Source organism: Panthera tigris, chromosome E1 (genome assembly GCF_018350195.1).
Source record: "Panthera tigris isolate Pti1 chromosome E1, P.tigris_Pti1_mat1.1, whole genome shotgun sequence".
In the NCBI taxonomy this organism is placed as follows: domain Eukaryota; kingdom Metazoa; phylum Chordata; class Mammalia; order Carnivora; family Felidae; genus Panthera; species Panthera tigris.
In genome coordinates, this window is record NC_056673.1 from 261,810 (window position 1) to 286,130 (window position 24,321).

The window sequence follows — 24,321 nt, forward strand, 5'->3', positions numbered from 1 at the left end:
TAAATGTCCCAAGGATGTGGTCTGGCCTGTCCCATGGTCACAGCTGCCCTGGTCCATGTTTAGTCCAGAGAGCAATTCTTGGTCCCCCAGTCACAGGGGTTGGTCCCGTCAGAGTCCCAGCAGTGCCTCATCTAATGCAGATCCTGAATCCTGTCCTGAGAGGCTCTGAACCAGGAGCCTGCAGTGGGGCCTAGAAACCCAAATTTCTGATCAAATTCACCAGGTGAAGCTGACCAAGTGGACACACAGACTACATCCTGAAAAACAGAACCCTTTGTGTTAAAAAAAATAAAGTGAAAGTTTAAAAATATCATTAGCAGAGGAAAAAGAGTCTACTTTTTCAGACTTAATTAGCCTATGAGTTGGCTAAGTAATCTTAAATTAAAGGGGAAAAAAAAAGCTAAAGTTCCACAGAACCCACACCACAGGTTCACACAAAGTGCTGGGCTCTCGGAAGCACACCAGAGGGGACACTGCCAAACCCCTTCCTCTTTCTCAGAGAAAGTCTTAGCGACTTTTCCCCACACGTATTGCTTGCTGACGACCAGGGGACAGGCAGGGGTCCCTCCCTGGCAGGTGATCAGGAGCCAAGGCAGGCTGGCCAACGTTTGTGCGCATCTATAACGGCCACAGGGACAGGCTACGTGCACACCGTGACTGAGGCTGATGGAGGCGGCGCCACGATCACTGGACCACGGGCACCTCCTGGCACGGGGGAAGGAAGCACAGCGGCCACTAGTTACCTCTCGAGCAGCGACGGACAGGAGGACGCTCATGACCGCCAGCACGTCACTGCTGTTCATGCTGGCCACGTCACCCTTCTCAGGCAAGAGCAGAAGGCCACCTGGATCCTTATCACTGAAAGGACACAAATCGGTCACGACACCTTATTTCAGAAAGGGCATTTTCAGGCATTTGTCTTACAAGTTTCTAAAAAGAAACCTAGCAAGATTTCAGTGTCAGTTCTATGGGACGTGAGCAGTCTGGGTCAGAAAAAGGGCCCCGTCCCAGCTGGGCCCGTGGCACGGTCTATCCCCACGTCCTTAAGAAGCACAGGCCCGAAAATTCTCACGTCCTTAGAAGAGATTCTGAGAAGTAAATCTGATGCGTAAATCACCTTGATGACCAGCAGGAAATACAGCTAATCTCACGACGGCCAACCGGACAACCACAGCCAGCCAAACATCCATGTCTTCAAATGTCCCCACATGGCCTCCCAGATTCTTCCACCACCCGATACTCGAATCTGAACACACGTTCGCCGTCCACAGCACACGTGACTTGACTTGCAGGCAGGAGCTGTGGCCATTAGCTCCCTCCCTCCTTCGAGAGCCCACGCCTCCGGGAGCGCAGCCCAGGCCCAAGTCCTGCCCTCCCCACACTTCCTTTGCTCAACCACCATTCCGTGCTGCTGGCTTCTCAGACTTGACCACAGGACCCCAAACTCCTTTGGCTTGTTTCTGTCTTCAAAAATCACTTAGAAACCAAAGTGCTTAGAGAGAGCCTCAGTGGGTTCTGTTCTAAACAGTCTCTCAAGGACGGAGACGTGGAATAAGCTGTTCACAAGATTATCATCCCACCACTGTTTTTGTCCCTCCCGTGACCTGTGGTGTGTCACTCTAGAAACCCAGCTTAGCAGAGTAAGGGGACGGCTAAAGAAAATGGCAAACGTTTGGAACATCAGACAACTGAAAGGAATTGCAAACATACCTAAAATACGTGCACAGTGACCGGAAGGTGAGCTGCAGAGACTGCTTGTGCTCTTGCTCGGTGACATTCTTCTAGAAAAAAAAGAGAGCGCACAGTCAGACAACCTGCCCGGAGACCCTCATCTAGAAGACCAGAGAGCGGACAGTCGGGGAACCTGTTCCACAACATTCCAGAGACTGGAGCACCAGGAAGTGCCACTGCCCACCGTTTGCAGGTGTGGGGCATACACTTCACGGCACCCAACTGAGGGTGGCCTGGTGCTCGGCGGGAGCGACACCACCTGCGTAAACGAAAGACGGCAGGTTGGCTTTTGTCCACTGCTAAAGTTAACATTTTCAAGCTCTCCTGCAGGACATCTTGATACAAATGTTTAGGAAGATACATTTTCCATCCCTGGGCACAACACTGTAAGAGGAAAGGCAGGGACACAGTGCATCTCTTGTGAACCTTCTGTTTGTTTTTACCAGGATCTAAGCTTTCTCTATACAAGCCAGACAGGCTACAGTGACAGTTCCAGGAATCACATCTGCTGCTGGGGCTGCTGGGCTACTTTAGGGGCACTTTCTTCATTCCGTGAACGTACTCAACGTCTACCATTAAGTGAGGCACTGAAGGGGATTTCCGGAGGATTTAAGACGGAGGGTGCAGCCGGGCAAAGGAGGGTGGGAGAGACAAGAGACGCTGTTCGATCCATGAGCATGAGGAGGGAACACAGAGCCCTCAGCCAGTGCTGTCAGAAGGGGCGGGCAGAGGGAAAGTGACAGAGCTCCTCTGCTAACGGACAGCAATGTCACTCAAGAGGTCGTACGTCCTCTATTTTGACGTGTGGGACACGAGCCAGCAAAAACCATCATTGCACAGCTGCCTGGCAAAGGCCTCTAGGAATCAAGCAGGACACGGTCCCGCCACAGTCCGGCAGGTCAGGCCGGCGGCTGCTGTCAAAGGCTACGCCTCGGCGTGAACGCGGACCCTCCAGGTGATGTGCGAATTCTGCAGAGAGCTGCGAACAACCAAAGACCCTTCCTCCTCTCTGAAACCTTCCACAACCACCGGGCCCCAACACGAGTCTCCTCGAAACACGAGACACACGTGCGGCCACTTTTTCCTCGTGGCAGGGCGGGCCTCTGGTGTCGGGGACCACACGTGATGCTTCTGCTGTTCCTCCTGTCTTTACCTGCATCCCACAGAGCACCTCACTACACCTGCTAATTCACCGCTGCGTTCAGAAATGCTTTCTGAAATTCTGTATCTGGTTTTCCCCACTAAATTCCTACCAGTAACTTTACCAGCTGGTGCTTGTCCTCACAGACAGTAAAAAATAACCTATAACCATATCACCTGTAGGTAACTATTTGTTTTATTCTTTCCAATTACTATGTCTAAAAAAAGTTTAAAATTTCTTTCCCTTGTCCTGCCACACTGGCCAGGCCCTCTAATGCGACATCACAGGGAAGCGGTGACCAGTAAGCATCCTTGTCCTGCTCCTCATTCTGAAAGGGATGCCTCCAGTGACCCACCATTCAGCCTATTATGTATGAAAGGTTTGGGATATACATCCTCCCCCAGACTGAGGGAGCTCCTTCCTGTTTTGAGTTTGCTAACGCTTTTGTGGTTTTCATCATCATCAGAATTTAATCTTTTTTAAAGCTGTTTTCTGTACTTGCTGATATAACTTTTTCCTCTGATTTCATTTATTAATTTTGTAACGTTAAACCACCCTTCCATTCCTAGGGTAAATCCAACTCAGTCAGGGTTTTGTTTATATTTTATTGGACTGATTCACTAACACTTTGCTAGGATTTTTCTAACTTTGGCCTATAATTCTGCTTTCTTACACAGTCTTTCTTCATGTCTCCCTGTATTTAACCATCTCTGGAATACTGGAAACCCTGGAGTTTCCTGACCTAGAGGTCTTTGGTGTGGCTTAGAGAAATTTCTGTTCTGTCTCACAACATCATTCACGTCTTTTTTTCATGACTCATACTCATTTCCACACAGAAATACCGCCTTCAGAATTAAAAATCTGGATCTTTGTACAGGATATTCCACTTGGTAACATAACTTTTATCAACATGAAAAGCACTTTTCACTCCCCACTACTAATGTGTGAGTGACAAGGAGAAGGGGTCTGGGAAGATTCTATTTCATTACAGATATAAGCTGAAGTATTGACGAATGGGTCAGGGATTTCCTTTGAAACAATACTGGAGGAAGGGCAGGGAGAGCAGATAAGGCGGATCACAAAGGAAACAAGATTAGCCCGAGTTTACAACTGATGAATCGAGGTGATGGGTACATACAGGGTAGGAGGTATTATATTTAGTCTAGTTCTGTACTTGTTTCAGATTTTCCCATCATAAAAAGTTAGACTGTTGAAAAGAATGCTTGGTTGTAAGCAAATCAGGAAGATGAAGGAACTAGGCTCCTTCCTCTTTGTAACACAACAGGCCAGGCACTAGGGCTGGAATTATCCGCCGTCCCCACCTTGAGGATGGAGCTCTGTCCTTAGACGCTCATGTCCCACACACAACGCTGCAGACAGTGAGTATTAAACACACACCTGGAAGACTGAAACCGGGGAGGCATTCAGAGGAAACAAAGACTAGCCCATTTCACCCGAACGTCTGAGTGAATGCTCACCATCATGGCAAAGAGGTGGTCCCGTCGGGTCTGTCGATCGGGAAAGAAGATGGCAGCCCCATTAAGAAGGGTGTTCTTGACTTCTTGCTTTAACGTTGCCATGGGCACGGAGTCTCCATCCAGCCTATCCACCACTGATGAAAATGAACAAGGACTCAGCTCTAACACGTCCCCTCTGTTCACTCACAACACGTACGTCTGCTTTAACCAGCCAGTAAACTCCCTGCTCCCCACTGTGTGCTCAGCACCTCTGCCCAGGCGAGGCAGTACTCAAATAAAGACTGCATGCACCAGTTTCTATTTCGTTATCTCCGGGTCCTTTTGAGACACAACTCGGCAAAGCCTTAAAAGTAACTTCTCGTGGCCACCTGGGTTTTAGCCTCAGTTTGTCATCATCACTCTCCCTCAGGCCAGGGTCTTCACTAAAGACTGAACAGTATGATAGCGATCACTCTCAGTGTCACACCCCTATACGTCAGAAACCAGGAGGAAACCACCGACCAGAGAATAAATCCTGAGCTCAACACAGGACCCGAGGAAACTGTCCTTTTCTAAAGCAGTGATCCCTCTCCTGAGCCTGCATGACCACAGGACCCTGTTCCTATAGTGGGAGGCTGTGCCAGCACAGGGTCCCGTTAAAGACGAGCACACTCCCTACCGTCACACAAGTGCGTGTGGAGCTCCTTGGCAGCCCCCGCCCCTGCAGGGCTCTGCCGGGGAGCCTTTGCGTCCTGAGAGGCGGCCGGCCCGTCGCTCCGCAGCACGGAGAAACAGCTCTGCAGGAGGCGCAGAAGCAGGGTTTGGGCACAGATGCATTCTTCCCTCGGACTACAGAGAGACAGAGTATCAGAGAGCAAAACGGGAGGTTGTTTTTACCCTCCAAAGCCAACAGCTGTCTCCAAAGGCCTCCCCAGACCCATGGGGCACAGTAAAAACAGTGCCGGCGGGAGAAAGAGAGGCAGAACACAATCAATGCTGTACCAGGTAGCAGCTGAAAACACAGCCCCTGTGGGGCAAGTGGGCACTCGGGAGCCCACGTCTTCCCCTGCACAGTGACGGTTCTCCCACAATACTCTAGCTGCTCACCCCGCCAGGCCGGAATAAGGGTCTGATGTCAAAATGTGTGCAGAAACACTGCCCAAAGTATGTTATAGAAACAGGAGGTGTTATCTTTAACAATAACCAATATTTCAAGTGAGAATATAAACTAGCGAGAAGTCGGGCGCCTGGGTGGCTCAGTTGGTTAAGCGTCCGACTTTGGCTCAGGTTATGATCTCACGGTTCATGAGTTCAAGCCCCACATCGGGCTCTAGGCTGACAGTCCAGAGCCTGCTTCGAATCCTGTGTCCCCCCCCCCCCGCCCCTCCCCCACTTGTGGTCTCCCAAAAATAAACAAATGTTCAAAAAATAAATAAATAAACTTGTGAGAAGTCAAAAAATCTTGGAAGAAAAACTGGTCTATTTAGAATGCAAAACTTAGTGTTTTCAGTTTTGTTTATATGATTATCACCTTATAACAAATTCTGACCTACTTTTGCTTTAATTTACTGTAAAAATTCCAGAAGATCTGCAAATCAAGACCCGCGAAGTCCAGAAAAGATTTGCATTTTAAGCCACTTTCCTTCTGCTGCACCTAAAAAATTATAAAAAATAAGTTACAAATAAAATAGAGAAATTCATTTAGAGAAATACCGTAATGGCTCATTTCCTCCTTGATCTGGAAGAAGGAGGTGGCTCACATGTGTAAAACTCCCACGTAACTGATGCTCACTCTTAATAACTAACAAGTGTGTGAACAACGACTTTTGGTGTGAAACTTTCTACGATACATATGTGCGTGCGTGTCTGTGTACGAAAGTACACGTCTCCGTAATGTACGCGCACACGCCCCACCCCCACCGGCCCCCAACCAGAGTCCAGGTCCACAAACGCCACACACGAACATAAGTGAGTCTCCACATGGTGAAGAGCCCTCCCCAGGAGCACCCTTTCAGACCCGCGCCTGCCTGCATGTAGGCCCCAAGGGGAGCTGTGCGCTAACACTCCCGCTGCTCCGAGGCAGCCCCTCTCCTTTGCTATTTCCTGCTGTGACAGGACAGCTTGAGTAACAAAGACCAAACAAACACAGATAAACTGAGGTACAGCCTCCAAACGTGCTGAGGCAGAACGGAGGCCAACAGTGGACGCGGCTGCTCCCGCCGATCCCTGAGCTAAGTCACCACCTCTGTGGGGGTGGCGGCTAGAATCTTCCCTGGAGTGAGCGGTCTCTGTGTTTTTATTAGTGAGCGTACAAGTCAGTATCGAAAACGCAAATGATTTCACATCTGGATATTTTGGTACTTTTAGGGAATAAGCAGAATTCACCTGTACTTCAGAAATAATTCTCCCAGGACTTAAGGAGGACGTAAACCCCATAAAGCTGTCGTGTCTCCCTAGTCTACCACCACCAACGCCCAGCACCTCACTCCCCGGCTCTTCCGGGGTCATCCAGGCAGCACAATGCCGGCCGCACACGCTCACTCCGCACGCTTCAGCAGGGTCAGGTTCCACCGGTCGTTCACTTCCCTCAACGTCACCATTGATTTTCCCAAAGGAATGAGATCTAACAACTGAGAAAGCTCTACCAGGTCATGGGCGAGCTGCTGAATGAACTGAAGGGTCCTGAGCAGCAGGGTGGCCCCGCAGACGCCGTCCTCCGTGTCCTTTATGCAGCGGGTGCAGACGACGTGCTGCTCTGCCCCGGTTCTCGCCGGCCGGAGATGCCCACTGATGCTGAGGCCTTGCACTCCCAAGCGCTCTGCCGACTCCTGGCGGGTGCAGAGGAACTTCACCATCAAATACTAGAAAGGAAAGACAGATTGAAGGGGAAGGACTCAGCAGCTGGAACACAAATGGAAGGGGTGACGTTAACAACCTACTAGGTCCCACTCTGCCTAGCACAAGGCGCAAAACAGAAGTCCAACATCCACAGAAACAGAAGAAAGACAATACGAGTGCCGAACCAAGTCAGGTTTGGGGAAGGATCACAGTAAGGGAAATGGCACGACCCCCTCTCATCAGGGCAAACACAGGGTAAGACGGGATGAATCCGGCAAGTACGTGTGCTCTGTGGCCCAGTTATTTTGAAAGAGAGATCGGGTATGTGGTGACAAGAGTCAACAACAAATGCCCTAAGGAATCCTCTCAAAGCCCCCAACTAACACAGACAACCCACGGCCCGGGATGCAGCCTTGTCCGCGCAAAGCCAAAGCCACCCGCAAGCTCACCTCCTATGCAACATCGGCCTCTTACCGTGGAAGCTCTTCTGCCAAGAGCCATCCAGACTCCACGACTCAAATGCATAAATGTCTACCCAGCGCGTACAGGCCCTACGGACAGTTCTCATTCCTCTCACTGAAGCTTCTCGCTAAGGCTTACACGAAGCTTTAGTTAAGAAAGCGAAGCGGACAGTCGTCGTGTCTCCCGCACCGCGGGCACAGCACACCTTCCGCTCGCCCAGCTGTGCGCCCCGTCCCCACACGTGCCGGCCTGGCCCCAGGCGATGACGTGATCGGCTCTCCACACCTGGCGGCACACCGCCTCTCCTGGGAAGCCTTCCCTGGTGACCTCCAGGCGGGGCGGGGCGGGGCGGGACGCTGTTCCTCTGGGCACAGCCCCCGAACGTCCCACCATCGTAGTGTCGCCCATCGGTCCCAGGCACAGCTGGCTCGGGGACGGGCACGCGCCAACCCCTCCGTCAACACGCACGCAGTGAAAGGAGGGGGCGGGCACGCGTGCGAAGGCCACGACTCGCGACTGCTTACTTGGGCGACTCTGCACTGTTGCAGCTTCACGTCTGCTTCGTCCCATTCCTCTTCGAGCTCAAACCAGCCAACGGGGTCTTCCTCTCCAAGGTCACCAGGGGAGCAGCCAGCCCTGTAAGCACAAGGGTGATCACAAAACACCGTCCTACTTCTAAGCTCCTCAAGGGTCTGAGTGGCATTAACTTGCATGTGCGACCTGTCAAGTGACAACCAGGGAGCGGGTGTAGCACCTGCGTCTCTAAGCACGTGAAGCGGCTGGTGGTGATTTCCTCCCCACTCCTCAGCCTCCAAACGTAATCTGGGCACTGAAGAGAAAGTTTGCTTTTCTAGATAGCCGGCACATGTGAAGGATGAGACACAAACCCAAGGTGTCTTAGATGAGCAGGTCAGGAATAAGGAAAGATGCAACAGCCACTGTGTGCTTCTAGAAAGATCCAAAGGAGAGGGAGGTTCGGTTTTCTCTCCCGAGGTCTGGCTCATATACATACGACCAGCCTGTGGTTTAGTTCCCTTTCAACAACCGAAGGGGAAGAGCCAGGGAGCTTTCAGACCCTGGAGCTCCGAAAAAGGAAAACTTCAGCCTCTGTCATTTCTTCCTGTTCCTTAAAAGTTCCTTCCAGGAAAGCATTTCAGGCTAAAGACGCACAACTCTGTGCCACCTCTTTTTAAAAACTAGACATTTGAATCGTACTCCCTTTTCAGGAATTAAATAACCAAAGGAGAAAAAGGCAGTCTTTTTCAGGTAACACTCCTAAAACTTTCCACTAGTTAATCTGTAATACAGCCGGCAAGCTGGCAACACGGGAGTGCTCTGTGTGAGAAGCGAACGTGGGCATTCATGGCAAGAAGCGGGAAGAGATTAAGGACTCGGGGTAGGTTCTGTAACAGGCACAAAAGTGTTCTCTTCTTAACATAAGTCAAGAGGATACTTTCTTTTTAAAAAAAAAATTTTTTTTAATGTTTGTTTATTTTTGACACAGAGACAGAGCATGAGCGGGGGAGGGGCAGAGAGAGAGAGGGAGACACAGAATCCGAAGCAGGCTCCAGGCTCCGAGCTGTCAGCACAGAGCCCGACGAGGGGCTCAAACCCACAGACCGTGAGATCATGACCTGAGCTGAAGTTGGACGCTCAACCGACTGAGCCACCCAGGTGCCCCACTTTCTTTTTTTTTTAATGTTTATTTATTCCTTTTTGAGAGAGAGTGAGTGCACGTGAGTGGGGAAGGAAAGAGAGAGAGGAGAGGGAGAGAGAGAATCCCAAGCAGGCTCTGCACCGTCAGCACAAAGCCCGACACAGGGGCTCAATCCAACAAACCATGAGATCACGACCTAAGCCAAAATCAAGAGTCAGACACTTAACTAACCGAGCCACCCAGACGTCCCAGCTTAAGCCCCTCTGAGCATAAACCTTTCATGACCTCGTTAACCCTAAACCCAATGGGACAGGTGGTATTCTGTCTTAACCCAAAACCACTTCAATGAGTTTCATCGGTATTGTGTTTGAGGATTTTTTTAATTCACTCTGTGGCAGCCATCAAGAAAATCTTTGAGATGGAGAGACAGCTGTCTGGGTGTCAGACACAAAGGGAAGCAACCTCGTTCAGTGCACCACACAGCAATCAGACAGCGGACTCTGGGCGTGCTGACTGATCCGCATCCGGCCAGAGAGACAGAGGAAAAAAAAAAAGGGGGGAAGAAGACAGATGCATGTACATTAACATTTTGATTTCCAAACTGGAGACAGACTGGTAACACAGAGGCTAGCCAAAGCAGGATTTCAGAGTAGTTCAGGCTGGAACCGGAAGCTAAAAATCAGTAAGGGTGTAGTGACTAGGCTACATTTAAGTTATAAAAAAAAAAAAAAAAAAAAATCCTATATGTGAAAGGTCTTGTTTAATAGCAGGTTTAGGGGAAAAACTCCTTTTAATATGTCCCAAGAATGGGAGAGACCTGCTTAAAAACAAGTGTAATCTCTAGTTACCATTTAAAAAAAAAAAAAAAAAAAAAAAAAAAAAAAAAAAAAAAAAAGGGCATCTTTTAAAAAGGCATACATTTGTGGTGGGGAGGGAGACTTTAGGGGTGAAGGATATTTGGAGGGCTGGAATTAAGGGCACGGAACATGGATCTCAACTGAATATAATCTAACTACTGAAGCGCCGTGAGCTCTCCATCCTCAAGAGTGTTCTAGAGACTGAATGACCATTTGTCTTGGTGGCACTTGAAATGTCACCACAGGAAGTACAGCAGGGAGAGGGAGTTATTCTAGATCCCGGACACCCCAAGTGTGGTCCGTGGGTGGGGAGCGTCAGTCACCTGAGAGCTTCCTACAGGTCAAAGTCTCAGACCCCGCCCAGAACCACCAGATCAGAATCCACACCGAACACCGTGCACACTTAGCATTCACTACTGGACCACAGCTAGAGCCCTCCGTGAGCTCTAGCGCCCTGTCACCCAAGACGCGCTGCAGCAAGATCAGCAAGTCTGGGGCTCGGCTCCGTGAGCTCTAACCTGCCACTAGGAGTGAGGGAGGCAACGCGGCCCGAGGGTCACCAATGACCTGTGGCTAAATCTGGCAGGTTCACGCGCAGACCTGATCCCACTGACCCTGGGTCACATCTGACACCGCTGCCCACCCCCTAGTTGCTTTCACATCACTCCCCCTGGCTTCACCATGACACACAAAGGCCTTCCTACTGCCTCGCTGGCTGTTTCTTGGGCTCCTTTTTTCTCCGTTGCCTCTTAAATGCTGGTGCCTCTCAGCATGCCGGTCTGTACGGTCTTTCTCCTCTTCCTGGCCCACACACTCTTCCAGAACGATCTAACTCACTTAAATGATCATTTAACTGTCTCTATCTATCGGTAGCTTCAATACGCCTCTTCCAGACTCCTGACACACTTACCCAACTAGTTGTCAAGTACCTCAAGGTGTCCCTAAACCTCACATTCAACAGGATCAAAACGCAGCTCACCACCTTCCCCACAGACCTGTTTTCCTGCGTATTTTCTATGAGAGAAAGGCACTCCCAATGTCCCCACCTGCCCAAGCCAAAATCCCAGGCCTCCCTGACGCCCACACCATACTCCCTCCTCTGCTCTACACTCAGTGACCTTCTGGCGGTCTCTCGGTGGGTCGCCACCTCTCCATCCCTGCCAGGGCTCTGGCCAAAGTGACCCATGCCGCCGGCTGCCTCCTCCCATCCCACCCTGCCTCCACGCTGGCTCTCCCCCGCCCATGCGACACACAGCATGGTCTAGAACGGTACTGGTAAAACACACATCTAGTCTCTCTGTTCTTCTCTCTGAAACTCCTCAACACTACACCGACCGCCCTCCCTTGCTTAAAGGATACAGTCCAAGCCCTGACCCAGAGACAGAAAGACCTTCAGAGACTCGGCCCCTTCCTGGCCCTCCAGTTCCACGTTCCGCCACTCTCCACCTCAAAGTCCTTGTGTCACTTGCAGGACCCTGAAGCCCCCACCCCCTCCATGCTTCCCCTATGAGTTCACAAATCTGCTCTGCTCTCTGCTCAAGGTCTCTCCTTCTACTCCTTCGAGCGGCTGACCACCTGTACGTCATCCTTAGCTCTTAATGCTGACGGTACTCCCTCCGGGGTCTCCCCTCCCAGAACCCCCATCCCTCCTCTCCTGCCCAGTGCGGACAACACCGACGCTGCTCATCTGAGAGGACAGCACCACAGAACAGGGACTGTGCCAACGTGCTCAATGTGTCTCTTTGGCGCCCGGAATCAGGCCCAGTGCAGAGCTGGGTGCTTAAAAACATCTCCAATAAAAGCATGACTAGGAGGAGGGAGGCTGGGGCATGTAAACTTCCGGGTGGCTGGGAGACTGAAGACAGTCCAGACACGTATCAGCACCCAGCCATTCTGGAGATGCCTCGACCTGGTCACAGAAGGAATGGGTTAGGGTCTACGAACAAATTAAAACATGTCTTCAGATGCTGCTAGAAAGCAATGAATGCTCATGGCCACTGAGGATGGCTTAGGGGCACCTCATCTATGAAGACATAAACACATATTTTACCAATAGGAGAATGCATACAGTCTTATTAACTACAAAAATTTTTATTCTGTTCCTTACCTGCTTTTTACAAACTGCCTGAATTCCTGAAGTTTCCATTTGTCATACTTTTCAAACCTTTTGAAGTGTTCTTCTGCGTGAAATTTCTCAGAAGATGAGTTGTAGGCAAACACCAACCCGCACTGGGCCCCAATGCCACCACGTCGAACCTGGAAACAGAGATCCAGATGAAGTACGCTGAAGGTGCTAAGGTCCTGTGGCTGCTTTGTTTCCAAAAACTACGGTGAAATTCAAACAGCTTAAAGCAAAATCAAACCAACAAAATATAAACATATTTTTGAATATGTTAAGAGTAAAAAAAAGCTGCTTCCTAAGAAAGGATTCTTTCTCTTTCTCAGTCCTTATGTTCACACCTTCCCAGACAACAGTCTATTCGTCTCTGTGTCCCTGTCCTCGGCTACAGGCCTGGCACAGAGTAATCATTAGATAATCGATGAAAACCCAGTGTCACAGACCTCTGAAGCATAATTCTATCTTTTCGTAAATGTTTATTTATTTTTGAGAGAGAGACAGACAGACACACAGACACAGGGCACAAGGAGGGGAGGGGCAGAGAGAAAGAGACACAGAATCCGAAGCAGGCTTCAGGCTCCAAGCCATCAGCACAGAGCCTGACATGGGCTCAAACCCCTGAACTGCAAGATTATGACCCACGCTGAAGTCAGACACTTAGCCAACTGAGTCACCCAGGCATCCTACATAACCCTATTTTTAAAACAGTAGTAACGTTGCTTAAAGAAGGCAGCATGGGAATTACCATAATTCTGATCTGTGTAACTTGGAAGGCAGATTCAGTTCCTGTAGAAAAAATAGTACTTGCTCTGGTTTTTCCAGTCTCTGTAAGAAACCCTGCAAAAGGGAAACACTGAAGTTACGATGACTGCCTCATTTGTTCACTCACTTGACAACTTCCAGAACGTTCCCCTTCTTCACCAAATAGGCAACGTTCCAAGCAGTGCGGCGAGCACAAGAGGGGCGTGTGCGGATGACGGACTGGCTGGCCAAGACGACGGATGAGGAAGACACAAACACCCTGGACGAGGAAGAGAGCCCACCGCCACGTGAAGAGCACGTCAGCCCCTACCGGGTTAGCACTAGGGAAGGAGTGAGGCTTCCTTCCAGATGCTCCAGATGCCAGATGAGCCACACCAAGAAATACCCTTCCCTCAAATTATGTTCTCAGCAACACCATATGCCTCGATCTGCTGAGTCTCTTACTGCTTTAAGATGACACGATAGGAACATAATCCGAACTTAAAAACGCTAACTTTTTATATTCCAAGATGGCGAACCCTTGCTTTTCAAAACTCAAGGCTCTCAACTACTTTGAAATTGTTACAAGCGATTGGCCCTTAGCAGATTACAGGGCCGTGATAATGAAGGCACACAAACGGTTCAAGGACCACCACCCAGCAGAGGCCAACACGGTGTGCAGCCTGCGTGTTCTGAGCACCCCAGAGCCCCACGCATGGTCTCACGTGGCCGCAGCCCTTCCCACTCACAAAACACAGACACACCTACCACTCACCGTCTCTCGTCCACGGCTCGACGAGGAGGTTTTCGGGCCCTGATTTCTCTTCCTTCCCTTTGACATCACAGGCCTGAAGGATCAACTGGAGAGGTTTACCTGATCAAAGACAAGACAGAGAACGAGAGCCTTAACCCAGCACTATGAAAAAAATAAAGACTAGCAGACACATCAGTGGAAATGGAGCGTCTGTGGACACCACACTACTAAAAATGTACCTGTTGAAAAACAAAACCAGAGAAGCGATGCTGGACAAAAGTTACGCTTTCCTGAAAGAGACCAAGTACAGCTTTATGTCCCTACATGATTCCACGAAGAGGCCTCTAAAACACCACTATTCAGAAACAAAGTATATTGTAAGACAGGGTAACAGCATACGTTCAACATACTTGGGAGAGGGAGTTCTAAGATAGTGTTTTGGAGCCAATAATTAATTTTGTTGTAACTGCATTTAAATACATAAATAATATCTTACGCTTTGGGGTTTTGTTTCTTTAATACACCTGCGGGCAAATTTTGAAAGTTTTAAAAATTACAAAAATCACCATTTGCTATGATGACCTGAAAGCTTTTCCTTTTTCTCTTCTGTTAATAATGTTGTAGTGATGGGGCGCCTGGGTGGCTCAGTCGGTTGAGCGTCCGACTGAGATCATGAGCTCAGGTCATGATCTCACAGCTTGTGGGTTTGAGCCCCGTGTCAGGCTCTGTGCTGACAGCTTGGAGCCTGGAGCCTGCTTCAGATTCCGTGCCTCCCTTTCTCTCTGCCCCAACACACTTGCATTCTGTCTCTGTCTCTCTCAAAAATAAATAAATGTTAAAAAAAAAAAAAAATTTTTTTTTTTAAACTTAAATAATACTGTAGTGAGAACCCACTAACCTGTACTCCAACCCAGAACTAGAACACTGCCGATAATAAACATTCCCTCACGTTTTACGCCCCCACCCAGCGTTCCCTAACCTAAACAACTGCTCATCTGAATTGAAAAGCGTCCTGGAGAGTATTTCCCAGACACTACATATCCCCCCCCTCATCCAGCCGTGCCTGCTATGGGCCCCCTACCCAACCAAAAAATTATCTTTTAAAATTTAGGGGGGGAAATGGATTTATAACACATTAATTGTCTGCCTTTAAAAATTAAACATAAAATAAATCATTAAGTCGTATTAAGGCAAAAGTACAAAGATCATGACAGAAACAGCACGGTTTGCCCATTACTACAGGGATGGGATCCACTACTGTACTTTGCAGACAGAAACTTCAGCACCAGAAGCCAGGATGGCAAAGAAGTTGCTCCTCACAGCCCAACTGAGAAGGGTCGGCAGACAGCGTCACGACGGGCCCGGGTGGGCAAAGCGGTGGCAGGCCTGTGGAGCTCACGGGAGGCAGAGGGATGCCGTCTAAGACGAGGATCCGGTTCTCTCTCCTCCTCCACAGGGGAGACAGTCCAACTCCCCAACCCTCTTGGTCTACACACGCGGTGTAACTACAGTGACCTGATCCACAAACTACCCGAGGACATAAGATGCCAGGAAGTCCCACGTTAATGATGGGTTTTTTTTTGCTATTGTTGTTTTATTTTAGAGAGAAAGAGCATGCGTGAGAGGGGCAGACGGAGAGAGGGACACAGATTGACGGAGAGAGAGAATCCCAAGAATCGATGGAGAGGTCGATCCTATAACCCTGGGATCAAGACCGGAGCAGAAATCAAGAGTCAGACGCTCAACCGACCGAGCCCCCCAGGCGCCCCTCGGTAACAGTGGTTTTCTGGCTTGTCCATCCCGGGAGCCTGCGTCACTTACCGTATTTAAGGAGCAGGTTCTGCCTGACTGATGCCATGGAGGAGATGAGGGACGAGGCTTCGTAGCGTGTGTCCAGGTGGTCAGTGATGGCACAGAGAGAGCTCAGCACTTTGGCGACACTTCCTCTTGCTAGTGCAAAAGCCAGAAGGGTCAGCTCCACCTCTGGAGTCGAACAGCAGCTATGAGCAAAGAACGAAAAACTTTTCACTTCCTAAAAACGTGAGAACATCAAGGTAGCCCAAACCCCACGTAATTGACCACCAGAAGTAAAACCGACCTATTGTGTGCTTTCTGTATGTTTACCAGAAATACTTTCTCAAAATCCTCAAGAAAACCTAAAGAAAAATTAAATCAACCTAGAGGACTAGGAAATTAAAGCCTCACCTCTGTCTCCTTAATCTGTAAGTATTAAACAATACTAACAATATCAACTTTAACAAATCAAACAATAAGTAAAGAAACCACAAATAAAGAAGCTCCTACAAGAAGCCGCTGCTCTAAGAATGACGACTGGGTGAGGACCGGGTTGGGAGCTCAGTCCTCCGACACCAACAGGGTATTTTAGACGTACGGCACCATATGCTTCTCGGTCATTTTAAACACATCACGTACAAACTGCTTCCTGTTAAATGTTTATTTATTTATTTTTGAGAGAGACAGAGCGAAGAGAGCGAGTGTGCCAGGGCAAGCAAGACCTCCAACAAGCTACTACGGGGCCTCGGCCAGGCCTGTGGACCAGCGGCTGTACAGGCAGGCAAGCGGATGCCGCCCAAGGCCACCACGTAAGCAGAGGGACGGTGGGACACCGGTTCTGGCTGCAGCAGAGAACCCCCCCACCCCACCCCCACCTCCGAAGGTCAGGTAGCATCCCAAGATAATGGAGTTGACGTGGGTGAATGACTGCGTCATTTCTTCTTCAATCATGAACTATGAGCCGTTTTTAGTGGTAATCCATGAAAGATAAAAAAAGTTTTTTAAAGGAAGACTTAACAAGCACAGATGCCCTCTACACCCTACAAGCCCCACCTCGTCAACCCTGATTCTACCTCGTTATTCTTATGAGGAAGCTGTCCACTTCTTCAAGAACATTGGGAGACAGGAAAGTCGAGAAATCCGTGGATCCTGGTGAGAGGGAAAGTGGAGGCATGTGCTGCAGCGCCTTCCTGAAAGTGGGAGGTGGAGGTCAGAACACGCCAGGCGGACACCTTAGTTCACGAACATGAAACAAAAACCGAACGCCTAGAAGCTCGTTTGGACCGATCCCTCCCGAGCGAACAGCGTTCCTACGGAGAGCCTGACACACAGTGTGACACCTGCTTCCCCCGGAGTCATGGTGCCAGGTCCTGACGTGGGGTTTCTTTCTTGTTTAGTTCTTCTTTCAAGAGTTCCCTTGCCCTCTGCAAAGGCTCATTCCATACTCTTTGGGATCAAGTACTCATTGTACGCAGAGCGGGCAAAAGACACACGTACTCTCCAGAAAAACCCCGCACTTTGTAGAAAACCCGACCCCGGAGGGAGAGCAGCTCGGGGCCCAGGAAACGGTTCAGTTCATACATCCGATCCAAGGTCTACGGTTTCTAAAGACGTGCCACGAATTTTCTTTTCTCCTAAACGTACCAGCACCCATCACCGTTTCTATTCTTGCCCGTGTTCCTAAAATATGCTATTCTAGCCTTTCTACCTTCATGCCTGCTTCAGTGTTTCTCTTTTCTCGTCTCCACTAACATTTATCTTTCTGAAACCCCTCCGAAGCTTTATCTCCTCCAAACTAGTAGTTACCCAACAAACCGATACAACCCAAAACTACCGGGTCCTACTCTGCACCAGCAATCGTGCTAGGTGTGCAACTTGAAGGTGTGCAAAAAATAACTCAAGATTCTGCAACTGACCATCATCTTACGGCAGCAGTAATGAGAATCCCCGAAACAACTTTATTTCTACGTTTCAAAACAGAGACAGCACGATAGAGCTAATATGCTGTCAGCTCCCACTGTGCCCTCAGCTCTCGCCCTCTCTCTACACGGAGCTGCAAATGCAGGAGGCCACCGAGGTCACACACGCGGATGTGGTACAAGCAAACGCTTGGTTTCATGATACTTTTTATTTTTCCTCATTGATTTTCATTGATTTTTCCAAAAAATTTTATAGTAGTTTTAGATCACTGACATTTAGACATTAGGAGTGGAAATGTAATTGCAGATTAATAATTACAGCTTCTTCGAAACATAAGCTTTAAATATATCCATTCCTTGAAACCTTGCCATTTGCAACAACATGGGTGGAACCAGAGTGTATTATGCTAAGTGCAATAAGTCAGAGAATGATAAATATCGCATGATTTCTCTCCTGTGTGGTATTTAAGAAACAAAACAGATGAACACAGGGGAAGGAAAGGAAAAATAAAAGTAGAGAGAAAGGCAAACCGTAAGAGACTCTTAACTGCAGAGAACAAGCTGAGGGTTGATGGCGGGGGCGGGGGGGTTACTGGGTGATGGGCATCAGGCGGGCACTCGCTGGCATGAGCCCTGGGTGGCATACGGAAGTGATGAATCACCGGGTTCTGCTCCTGAAACCAATACTACATGGTTATGTTAACCATGGTTACGTTAACTACACTACGTTAACTAACTTGAATTTAAATTTAACAAAATGCTTCTCCACTTGTCAACCACTTGGCTTATCTTCACAAAAGTTAGGTAGAAAGCCCTTCTTCTCTTTCCTGAAAATTTAGTCCCTGAAGCAGGGCTGTGCTTGGGCAGGAGGACAGGCACCACGGTGGCCCACAATGGGGTTCTGGAGTGGGGACTGAGCAGGGTGAGAACGGGACGGTCTGGCAGGGGGTGTGAATTAAACACCAAGTAGGGTAAAGACGGTGGCCCGGTGCCGAGCAAGGAAACCCGAGGGGTACAAGAAGGGCACACGTATGGGGACGGTCACAGCAGTGGCCTTGCAAAAGAGGCTGGGGCGGGAGTGGGGTGAGGGCAGGGTCCGGATGAGGGCAGGAGACAGGAGCCCGGTCACGTGGGAGGACGCGCGGCAGGTTTCTCAGCGTCAGATAAGGGAAGCACAAACAGAGGGCGACAACCAGAGGCGGGGTCGTCTGTACACGGGGTCAGAAGTGAGCACGGGAGGGAGCTCACAGAAATGAGCATGCGTGTAAATGTGCACAATGGACACACACGTGCACGTCACTTCCGTGCAAGCACGTATTTCCCAGTGGGGCCCACGGAGACAGAGGAGAGAAGTCACAACCCACCTGCAACGAGTTCAGTGCGTTCTCTTTCTTCTTCCTTTCCTTTAAAAATTTTTTTTTACGTTTATTTATTTTAGAGAGAGGCAGAGTGCAGAGTGCAAGCAGGGGAGGGGCAGAGAGAGAAGGAGACGCAGAATCCGAAGCAGGCTCCAGGCTCCGAGCTGTCAGCGCAGAGCCCGACGCGGGGCTCGAACCCACACACCACGAGATCATGACCTGAGTCGAAGTCGGACGCTCAACCGACTGAGCCACCCAGGAGCCCCTCTTTTTTAAAAATTTTTTACATTTATTCATTTATTTTGAGAGAGAATGTGCGCGTGTGTGCGTGCACACAAGTGGGGGAGGGGCGGAGACAGAATCCCCAGAAGGCTCCACACCATCAGCACAGATGAACCCACAAACTGTGAGATGACAACCTGAGCCGAGATCGAGAGTCGGACGCTTAACTGACTGCGCCACCCAGGCGTCCCTTGCGTGTTCACTTCCTAAATTCTCCGCTAAAAGGGACGATGACTCTGCAGAAAAAATGGCTCACTGCAGGACTAAGGCAGAGAGCATTCAAGACAGGCCTGGAGTATTTTGTTGTTCTGGAAAGTAAGGAAGTGTTCCAAGTTAATGAAGACATGTCAAAGGACCCATGAACCAGACTGAAGGAGTTCCCACAGGCCAAGCCTGGGCCAATCCAAACATCAACACCGTGATCAGTTATAACCCAGCGAACAACATTAAGAATCACGCGTCCACACCAATACCAAGTTAGAGGAGGAATGGGATATGTGGTCTCAGAGCACCTCCTCACAAAATACTAATTACCAGAAAAAAAAAAAAAAAAAAAGTCCCTTTACAATGGAAAAATCTAAGAGACCACCCTTCCATCCAGGGATCGATGTTGACCTGAACAGCACCAGTAACCGGACAACCTAAGGTGGCGTGTCAGCTGACGGGGTGAAACCAGAGGGCGTCATCACTTCTGTGATGCTCCCGCTAAAGATACAACACCTACACTTAATCGTGAGACATCAGATAAACCAAAACCAAACGACATTCTTGCAAATAACTGACCTGTAATTTTCAAACATGTCAAAGCCGTACAGTCAAGGGAAGACTGAGGAACTGGTCCACTCTGACGGAGACCGAAGAGACGTGGCAACAAAATAAAGTATGATTCTGGCCTGGATCGCTGTGCCACAAAGGACACTACTGGGCCAACTCACAAGTCCCGAAAGGACGGTGCCGTAAGTGCCCGTCAATCCCCTGGGCCTGATGGCTGTAGCGCAGTGTCCTTATTCACAGGAAATACATGCCAACGTATTAGGGACAATGGGGCACCAGGTTTGCAAATTTCTCTCCAACACCTCAGAAGGAAACAGAAGTTCTTTGCATTGCACTTGAAATCCTTCTCTAAGTTACGGACCGTTTTTCTAAAAAAAACTTTAAACAGGAAGCAAGACAGGAGTATGGCCAAACACTGCCCTTCACATCTGGCACTGCCCGCAGTGTTACTGGCTGAGCAGTTTTATTTAACAGCAATAACCAACAATCTCAAAAGACATCGAGAGGACATCTACCAACAGTCTCTTGTTATCAGTCACTGAACTTAAACGCAGGCCTCTGACACTTCACTGCTCCTAAGGCTGCACGTCACTCACTACCTTCTGCCTTGTATGTTACCGCTGGGACTTTGTGCCCTCACAGGTTTTTTTTTTTTAACTTTTTAACTTTTAATTTTCTTAATTTAAATGTGATTCAATTTTAATTGTTTAATTTTAACTTTTAATTCAATTTTAATTTACCTTTACTTTTTCCATTTTAATTTTCAAAGGTGCTCTACATTTAAAACTGAATTCATTTAGCACCCTTGAACAGATTTCCATCAGGAGCGAAAAGAGCCCTCAACCTGGAGTCCAGAGGCCTAGACCCTACCTGACACATCCCTGCCCGGCAATGGGCCCTAGGGAATGCCACGGGGTCCTCACCTGTCACCTGGGGAGTTTTACGTGTACATTTCACAGTACGAGGAGGTAAATGACACACAGCACCTGAAGGAGCTTATCTGATCTCAAGCGCTACATAAGCGTGACCAACTGCCCCCGATGGGCAAGGGGCAGAGCAGCCGGGAGCCGACAGCACCAACAGGAAACACCGGGGCACCCGAGGCGGAAACGCTGAGTCTCAGTGACTGAGGGCTGCTAAGTGCCATGCTCTGCAGGGGGAGGGGACGACGGGGGCCGCGGAGGGTTGGAAAGCAGAGGGGGTGACTTACTGAGTATTGTGCAGCACTGTCTGGACGAAGGCGGGGTTCGTCTCCATGGACGCCGTCACCAGAGATGTCAGCAGAGACCAGTACCAGATTGCAGAAGCATCTGACACTGAGACCCCAGACTTCTTAACTCTCTGAAAGCCAACAGCCCTCAGACCATGAATTCTAGTGTCACATCCATCGCTAAGACAACGCTTTATGTTAATCTGGACATCTGTCAAGCGCAAACAACAAATTCAGTATTGGATTAAGTTCTTCAGTTCAGCAAATGCTAGGCTCCCAACTAAAAGCAAAATAGCAATTCACATTTTGAAAAGAAAATTCTGAAATAACTCTGATACCAGAAATAATGTGTACAACGCAGCTAGCATATAATAAACTCGTCAAAAAAGCATCAACCAAATTAAGGAGTCATAAGAATAATGCGTAAATTTAAGGGTGGCTTAAAATCTTTCCATTGCAAAGTTTCTTAGAAATTTACGTGTCTTGAAAACTAACACAAAGATCATTTTTTAAATCCTGACTAAATCCATGGTAAGAAAACTTCTACAGCTAGGGTTCTGAAATTTCGATTGAGTTAAAAACAGGAGCTTGCTCACAGCAGTTGTGAGAATTTATTTCTGATAATCAAGTCCAAACAGGGGACGCAGGCATGACTCACTTTTAAGAGGTGTCACAATTTCTTATTTGGGTTGGAGAGGAGGAGGTGAGAAGTTAAAAGGGACACAACTTAGAGAAAAGCCCAGCACAGTGAGACAGGAAGCGTCTACTCCAGGAGCTGAACTACCGCTCTGCCTACGGGCAAGACACAAAGACTCTACCTCCCTAGGCCTCAGTTCCTTTGAGCAAAGTAAGAACACTTCTTTTGGCCCAGGAGAGCATTAGAAGAAATGAGACAAAGCATGAAGCATTCCGGCTCCCTGAATGAAAAAAGCCTGGAAAGAAATCACAGAATTGTGATTATTTCCAAAATGCTAGGTGTGACGCAAGGTTATAATATTATAAAAATGGAAACAACCTAAATGTCCAAGAATAAAGAGCTGGTTAAAACTAAGGCAAATTCTTACAACGCTAAATAAAGGTGTGCAAAAACACATGGCAGGACAACGCGCTAAAGAATTACAAACCAGCGTGGAAAGCGTATCACCATTTTTGTAAATATGCACCCACAACCCTATGTTTTATTTTTAAAAGGTGTGTGTGTGCGCATGTGTACACACGTTTACACACGCACACACACGCGCGCATGCACACACACACAAGAAAAGATCTGGAAGGTTCCACACTAACACATTCACAGTGATTATCCCTGGGTGGTGGGATTTTGAGTAATTTTTGCTTATATTTTGTAGTCTTACAGTAAGGAAACAAGAATATTTCTAATTTAAAAAAGGCTTCTATAACTTTTAAAAACACCAAATAGATGAAATAATGTGACTCTCATGCGCATCACGAGTAGCTAATCAAACCTACAGAGAGAATCTAACGGTTTCTCCACTTTAGAAGTCTTCCCGCTAAAAAATACTCCTTCTTCCCTCCACCCCAAACCCCTTAATTAGAAGGGCAAGGTGCACCCTGGCTGACTCACAGAGCTGGCTGATGTTGGCATTTTCCAGCAGCGTCACGTAGCCGGTGACATTGCTGGGGATGTGCACGTCGCGGACATCCTGGAGCTCGCCGACACTCCTCCCCACGGCCACGGTCACCTGCTGTGGCATGTAGCTCTGGTCTGTGGCAGCCACTGCGATGGACAAGTGTCTAAGCACGACATCTGGCTTCATTTTTAAGCTGGAAAACACGGGAGCAGAAACTGCAAATGTTTACACAGGTCAGAAGCAGCAGCATTCACAAGTCCCATCTCCAAGACCTTGTCTGTGATGTCACCAAAGACTCACTGTCCTAAAAGCAACCAACTTGAAACGCTATTAGTTTCAAAGTCCGTATGACCTCTCATCTCAAAAATTCCTTTCGGGTCAAGATTAATCTTACGTTTCCTCTTAAGCTACTAATACAGGCAGGAAAGTACAATACGAACATCCTAAAAGACATCGCTTTACCTGAGAAACAAATTCTAAACTGCATCCAAAGAACTGAGTATACTCCCTCGGCTGTAAGTTAGACGGCTAAAGGTCACATATACTCCCTATGAGAAAACAAGACGATTATTTCTATTCCACCAACTGGAAGGAGCCCATCCTCTGAAGAGACAGGAGAAGCTTGAGAACTAGAAGCGTCCCAGCTGACAGTCGTCAATTCCACCCCCGGGTTCCTGCTCATCCCATCCCCTCGCTTCCTCAGCGGCAAGATAGGTGCATACGGGTTTATTAAATGCACAGAGAGGATCTTACAATGTAAGATCGCATCTAAGTACTTGCCCCTTGTGATATTAATTTTCCTGAGAAACTAGCGAAAAAGACCTGAAGTCAGTATCACAAGATATTAGTCAAATACTACTTTCTCCCCCAAAATTCCAAGTAAAGGGATTATCCGTGTTTACGGACAGAAGAGCCCGGCGGCATCATCTTACAGGAGCCCCCGTACTTGCTTCTTATGGCATGGAAGGTAATTTTGAGGGCACTGATGAGATGGGCACGCGGGTCGCCCAGCAGCTGGTGTGGCGCCACCCACCGGATCCAGTGTGAGCGGGCACTGCCGTCCGACTGCCAGTATGACGCCGTGTCTCCATTTGTCATCTTGTCGATGTCCGCGGGGTTGGAGGACGTTTCTATGTAAGCGTAGCACTTTGCCACCGACTTGAGTTTATCCATCTCAGGGCTCCTAGTTAGGTCTCCAGGGCTCTCTGCAGGGAAAATCAGATTCCATCACATGCCATCTCTTTCACAAAGGGAAAAAAGGGTCATCTGAAATACCTAACACAAAGACGCTTGGTACCTTGGTCCTCGAAAAATAAGCGTCCCAGAGACGGGAGCAGAACCACGCTGAGGGCGGAAAATGGAACCTTACAGGCTGAACTCACGTTTCCTTAATCGTGTGTGAGATTTTTTAACCCTCTCATTTGTAAGCCACTTGTGTTTCTGAGTGAGGCCTGGTCCTCCCCTCAACTATTTTCCGTGGGGCACAAGTCTTCTTACCAGTTTGTATGCTATATGACGTGCCCGCACACACGCACATGCACACACACACACGTGCGCACACACACACAGAACAGGTGATGTTTACTGAGCGTTCGCTGTGAGCCACTTTTCTATACATTGTCTATGTTCTAATTC

At 48.7% G+C, this 24,321-nt stretch overlaps 1 protein-coding gene across 4 annotated transcripts in view; it reads right to left on the minus strand.

Annotated features, from left to right (window-relative positions):
* Positions 1-24,321, minus strand: part of ZZEF1 (zinc finger ZZ-type and EF-hand domain containing 1) — a 100,799-nt gene that overhangs the window by 55,160 nt on the left and 21,318 nt on the right. For 2 of the 4 annotated variants that reach the window (XM_042965374.1, XM_042965372.1), the window contains exons 4-18: positions 23,720-23,891; positions 22,680-22,879; positions 21,095-21,305; positions 16,625-16,741; positions 15,579-15,757; positions 13,779-13,877; positions 13,008-13,099; positions 12,251-12,399; positions 8,154-8,265; positions 6,975-7,190; positions 5,883-5,983; positions 5,009-5,178; positions 4,351-4,484; positions 1,711-1,778; positions 744-858 (exon numbers count right to left, since the gene is read on the minus strand). In XM_042965374.1, the coding sequence (XP_042821308.1) occupies positions 744-858; positions 1,711-1,778; positions 4,351-4,484; positions 5,009-5,178; positions 5,883-5,983; positions 6,975-7,190; positions 8,154-8,265; positions 12,251-12,399; positions 13,008-13,099; positions 13,779-13,877; positions 15,579-15,757; positions 16,625-16,741; positions 21,095-21,305; positions 22,680-22,879; positions 23,720-23,891 (2,135 nt within the window). Of the gene's footprint in view, positions 1-743; positions 859-1,710; positions 1,782-4,350; positions 4,485-5,008; positions 5,179-5,882; positions 5,984-6,974; positions 7,191-8,153; positions 8,266-12,250; positions 12,400-13,007; positions 13,100-13,778; positions 13,878-15,578; positions 15,758-16,624; positions 16,742-21,094; positions 21,306-22,679; positions 22,880-23,719; positions 23,892-24,321 lie in introns of all 4 variants that reach the window. The other 2 variants (XM_042965373.1, XM_042965371.1) reach the window with 1 other exon arrangement.